The sequence below is a fragment of the Chlamydotis macqueenii genome, chromosome 11, assembly GCF_036417535.1.
Source record: "Chlamydotis macqueenii isolate bChlMac1 chromosome 11, bChlMac1.mat, whole genome shotgun sequence".
Classification (NCBI taxonomy): domain Eukaryota; kingdom Metazoa; phylum Chordata; class Aves; order Otidiformes; family Otididae; genus Chlamydotis; species Chlamydotis macqueenii.
Window position 1 is genome coordinate 4,633,437 of NC_141566.1, and position 6,000 is coordinate 4,639,436.

General features: G+C 45.6%; 1 protein-coding gene across 2 annotated transcripts in view; it reads right to left on the reverse strand.

Moving 5' to 3' along the window:
* Nucleotides 1-5,373, reverse strand: part of GAB3 (GRB2 associated binding protein 3) — a 66,285-nt gene extending 60,912 nt beyond the window's left edge. For both annotated transcript variants that reach the window (XM_086756487.1, XM_086756486.1), the window contains exon 1: nucleotides 5,138-5,373. In XM_086756487.1, the coding sequence (XP_086612613.1) occupies nucleotides 5,138-5,209 (72 nt within the window). In that variant the 5' untranslated portion in view covers nucleotides 5,210-5,373. The remainder of the gene's footprint in view (nucleotides 1-5,137) is intronic.
* Nucleotides 5,374-6,000: the final 627 nt, after the last annotated feature.

The following is a 6,000-nucleotide window of genomic DNA, read 5'->3' on the forward strand; positions in this document are numbered from 1 at the left end:
CTGTTATTTTATCGGTGAGATCAATTCGTTCAGGATTTCACAGAGAAGGGAACACGTAGTCTGCAGCACAGAAGCATCTGTAAGAAAGTCTTAATTTTCTAAAAATTTTGTTCTTCCTTAATATACAAACTAGATAGAAGATACACTGGATTTTGAAATGAAGTAACAACAGGAAAAACACAGGTACAAAACTTACAACTAGAATCAACTAAAAGTCCCTGTCAACTTTCCGCATCACACAGGACTCCTATTCCCACTTGGTCTATAAACTGGAGTTACAAAACCTGCACAAATTGATTAAATAAACTCAGTTATTTCAAGGAGAGATCGGGATGTTGATTCCAGCAGCGTACAAAAGGTGGCCGTAACTCTGTATTTAGAGGGCACAGAGCTCAAGAGGTGAGGCTTTCTAGGAAGCATTTGGAAATAAATAGGCTTATGGACAAAAATTAAGTTCAGATTTCTCTTTGGTAGTTATGTTTCGGAAACTTCCCCCAAACGCCAAACCAGCAGAAGTACTTGACCTCACGTAGCACTTGGGGATTTCTTCGAGGCAAGGGTGGAAATGTTCTCTGCAGACACCATCCCAACGCTCGATCAGAGCAGCCACTCTGCATCCCACCCACCCTTAGCAGTGCTGTGGGACCCTTGAGCAAACTCGTCCATAATTCTATTTTACTTTTTCTTCTTAGTGGCCAGTAACTTCCCGTTTATCCTCCTGATAAATACCAGAACTTCAGCTAAAAATGGAGAAGTTGTCTAGATTCTCTTATCTTGTAAAACCCTGGCAGTGGGGGGCTGTGGTCGGGTTCTGGCAGATCCCCCCAGCCTTCAGAGACGTCCGTCTGCAGCTACTTGCTTTACAAGCTTTTTGCATCTGCTACATTAATTTACACCTCTATTTGTCTTCCCAAGCCAGAAACTCCAAGAGGAAGTGTGGTAAGAAGTGCAAGGCTAAATTTTCTAACACGAGGTCCATTTTGGACTCTTGTTCTAGAGATGCTGACAAGGAATTTTGATTTTCAATAATGTTTGAAGAATCCAGTCACTCAAGTGAAGTGGGAAACTTGCCTTTTTTTTTTGAGCAAGTGGTCTTCCCTCATCAATTTGTATAGTACTGAAGATTAAAAATAGCTCTTCAGCTGGGGTACAGCTGTGCAGCATTGGCTTAAACGGAGCTGCGCTGACTCCGAACAAGCAAGCATCTGTACGTAGCCCTTTACTACTGCAAACCACATTACTTAACACTAACAGTAAGTAAATCCTGGCGTGGCATTCACCGCAGTTGCTGCTGCTCCTCACAGGTGTGACATACTACAGGACAGCGATATGAGGACAGGCTGAAATTAGCTGCCTGTTAAGAGTCCCATCACATGAACAGTGTGTCTTCTCAGTGGACTCGTCTGTTATTTCATTAGACATCCTCTGTGCTTTCTTCCATATCTTTTTTTCCCCTCATAGTGACTTTTTGCACTGGCTGTAGTAATTCCTTTGTTTTCTAGGCCATGAAACCTTTCTCATCGTTCTCAAATAAACAGAAAACAAATATTAGCAGTCAGTGAGCAGATATACTTCCATATGAAAAGTCTCAAAAGCCAGCTGTTCAAGGCTGACGTTACAGAATTGGGATATGTGAACAACACCATCCTGAGCCTTCTGATTTTTTTTTAACAAACATAAACAATTATTTTTTTCCCCTTGCATCTCTGAATGTCTAATCTAAATCCTCAGTTGGATGTATACAGCATTAATACAAGGCACTGCAAAACCCATCAAACCTGAAGCAGATTCTCCCATGACATCTAATTTCCTGCAGAGGCTGGTGCGCACGATCCACCAATATCAATACCAAAAATCTCCAGTGGGGCCAAGTTTTCCTGCCGTGGAGCTAAGCGTCGAGCCGTGCCTGAAACTTAGCATTTTTGGTCTAGAGCATGATGGACTTCACCTCTGCCACCACCACTTCCTAATTTTTGATAGCAGCTTCTTCCTCTCTCGCCCCCGCCCCGTACCCAGCTCCCCCAAGAGCTTTGGGGGTTCCCTGGGGCCGCTCAGGCCCACACAACCCTGATCAGTAAGAAGAGCTGGAACCAAGTGGGGAAATGAGAGCTGCACAGCTTTCAGGTCACACTTAGGAGACAAAGAACTGCAACACGCACCAAATGCTCTCCGGGGAGACTCCTTGCACAACGGCGTCTTTAGACAGGCTGACGTGGTGGATTCATGGTTCAAGTGTCAGACAGAGGGAAAAGCATTGCACATGCCATTAAACCACTATTAGAGTATTTGCCTGCTGAAGTGAAGCTCCCTGTGCTTTCTAATGAATTCTCTGCATTTAGCATTAAGCTCTCTGTTTTTACAGAAAGTTAGACTTGGGTAATTAATCTCATGTTCGTTTCCTGCACATGTAAGAGAGCAGCCTTTGTTAGGGAATGATAAGACACTTCTAAGAATAGTGCTACTAAGAGCATCAGCTTTGTAAGACTTTACAGGAAAAATGTAGACTCTTAACACCTGCTTTTCAGTTTTCAAAGTTTTGAAAATAACATTCTGCTCACCTAGAGCCAAATTCTGACTTGTTTATGCGTAGAAAACCTAATTGCTTTCATCAGAGAAGCATAAACGAAGGTACTTTGGTCTTTAGGCTCCAGTCTTGCAAAGATGTATTTGTTTAATTTTATAAACAGTGTAAATACTCTCAGTGGCTTCAGTGGGACTATCTCCAGTTCCCAGTCTCACAACCTGAATTCATCACTGGTCTTTCAACTGCAGATGTCATGGAAATTAATTGGATTTTCTCCGTGATTGTAACAGATTGAGGATTAAGAATTTATCTGTGTGTAAAACAAGAGACCCTCAGGCTGGGTCTTACAAAGGCCGGATGCTGAACTCAGTGAAATGTAAACTGGGAGACAGCCCCGTGAGAGCAACCCAGTCACTGCAGCATCGTGGTCCCGAGGAGCAGCAGACCAAGCCCGCATTTGAAGCTCCCTGGAAGCTTCAGCTCAGCCCATGGATTTTGCCAGCTGAACACAAAGGGTGGTGTAAAGCTTGGGGATTTATGGATGTTGTCAGTTCAGAACCAGAGCCAACACCATTCTCCTGTAAGCGCTTGACACTTGACACCTACTGAAGTCAGTTTAAACAGTCATTGTTTCAAAGCTTGCGTTGTTTTTAAGCACTGTGGTTCAGCCTGGGCTATCTACCACCCCAGTACAAGATGCACAAGCTGCCACGCCGGTGCAACTATGTAAAAAGTGGGGAAAAAAAATTAGATTACAGCGGGTAAGAGGCAATTTCAATTTGGTTTGTAGCATCCACTATGTATGTAACCGGTTATACGAGAAAGGACATTAATCTTTGCTGTACTTGCAGCAGATTTCTTTCTGCTTTATTATGCACAAAGGAGTAGTTTATCCTCCTAACCAGAAAACAAAGCCTAATCTGCAGGGATCTGGCTAATCTAGTGGTTGATGTTTGAAGAACAACATAGACCCAATTTCCCTCGGTTTCGCAGTGTAAAATCTGAGCAGAGCAGCCTCCAACTAGTCCTGCGAGCTGCTCAGAGCCCCTGTTGTGACTATTATCTTGACTGTATAATGGGGGCTTTCAAATCCCAGCTTTATCACATTCTGTTTTCTCTACTTTGCCCTTTTATGAATATTGAGTCATCAAAAATAGCTTCACTGACAAAGTTACTAATGATACCAGCTGGGTGAATCAGTGGCTCTTACATTGTGTAGTGCCTGCTGTACAGTGCCATTAGTACGCTTGCTACCAAATATAACAAAAATCAGATATCTGTATTTTATTTGCGGCTCCCTTGAGACACATCATAGTGGTTATTTTAGAATTGGAAAATGCGAACCGAACAAAGCAAATATTCAGCCCTTTCAATGCAGTACTGTGATCTAAAGGAAGAAACTCTGGCTTACAACAAGTTAAAAGTAAATTCTAACCTCAGTAAATCATCCTTTCTCCTAGTTTTTAGTGCAAAGAAAATATACACTACCAAATGATATCTACCACATTCTTCACGAGACGGTTATTCCTCATGTTACTAGAAAAAGCTAACATCAGCAGCCCAGAGAAAAATGCTGATAAACAGAAGTGAATACGACAAATGATGTAAGGGACGTGCATGGCCGGAGTGTGACAGACACGTATGGTGGCATCCTTCTAGTACAGCGCGGCGTGCTGGGGTAAGCTGGGTTAGGAGGGCATGACTCAAAGGAGCCTTACCGATTCCAAAAGTGTAACAACAGGCACAACACGCCCGGTGAAGAACCATCACAAATGAGTATGCAAAATGGCCCACGACGGGCTTACATATTTAATGCTGTCCCAAGCAAATTTTTAAGGGTCATTTATTTCTACCCGGAACGCCTTCCTCGCAGCCCTGCAATGATACAGTTTCCTATGTTTGCAACACACACCCTTTTTTTTTTTTTTTGTTTTTTTAGAAAAACAGGCGGGCAGATACAGAATGAAACAAGGGGCCCCCTTGCCACATAATGCAGCCGCAGCTCTCCATGCGGGCAGTGCTCGCTTCTCCTCACCAGCCCCCTTCACCTTGCAGCTATCAGGAACTTTACAGCCTGGCACCTCGTTATCACAGCCTAAAAGTAAAGCTTTCTGCCAGCAACCGCATCTGGCACGCTAAATTGGTAAACAAAACTATTGCAGATGTTGCCTTTAGCAAGTGTCATAGAAATTACAGAGCATCCTAACAAAGCAGAGCCTCAGAATTTAAAGTGTCAGTTTTCTTCAGGAGGTTCTTGCCCTTCCCTGGAAAAGTGACATCTGCAATTCTGTTACAACAATTCTGTTAGTTACGGCAACATTAACTGAAACCGAAATGCGGTTTTTAACCTAAGCTATGTTGCATAACGACCGAGGTATTATAATCTTACGAGCCGGGAAAGGTTAATTACAAAGGGCACAAGAATATTGGTGAAAACTAAAATACTCCGTAAGCGCACAGGCTTGTAATTTTTTGTTTTTGTTTTGTTTTGGTCCAAGGCGAAGCAGGCGAGAGATTTCAAAGGAAGAGTAAGACACGGAGCACATGCCCAAATCCGCTAAACCAGGAAAAAAAAAAAATTAAAAAAGATATCAGCAGAGCTTCTGCACTTACATATCTCTTGAGTTTCTTCTCGGGGGGTGATTTAATGAGCCATCCAGTGCAAACGACGTCCCCCGAGCTCATCTTCCCCCCCCGGCGCGGAGCGGCGATGCGGGAGCCAGGGTGCGGGCTGCCCGTGCGTGTGTGCGGTGTGCGTGTATTGTTCCCAGCCAATTTGAACCCCGCAGCAATCAGCCTCCTTCAGCTGCGCTCCGCCGCGGCTCCGGCCCGAGGAGGAAGTCATGACATTGATCACTGACACGGCCAGCCCTCCCTCCGCCGCAAACACAATGCAACACACCGAGCACGTGATGGGGCGGCCGGGGCTCGCCGCCCCGCAGCGACACCCACCCGCACCCCACCCCCCCCACCCCGCACCCCCACCCGCGGACGTCGGCAGCCCCCTCGCTCCCAGCCCGGAGGTTGAGCCCCGGGGGAAGCGCTGCCCTCGGTGCGGGGACCCCGGCCGGGTGCGGGGAGAGGGGCTCCGGCCTGGTGCGGGGCGGCTGCGGGGCCAGCCCGCGCATCTGCTGGGCGCCGGCCGCTTCTCCGCTCCCACGCTTCCGCAGGTTGTGGATTTCAATGATTTTTTTTTTTTTTTTTTTTTTTTTTTTCAGCGGCATTTGGTCCTCTGTGTGAATTCGCTAGGAATAAACTTGATTCTTCCGGCCACATCGTCGCCGTTTTGTTGGAAACTGACTTTTTCAGAAGTGACTTCAGGGAGACAGGTTGCCATTCCGCCGTCACCGCTCAAAAATATGACCCCCGAGCGCATAACATTGCTGATATCCTTGGAGTTAGTGCCTCCCTCCAGGATGGGAAGCTCCTGGCTTCTCAAGGACAGGGCAGCTTGTGTTCGTTTTTAAGAAGTTCCT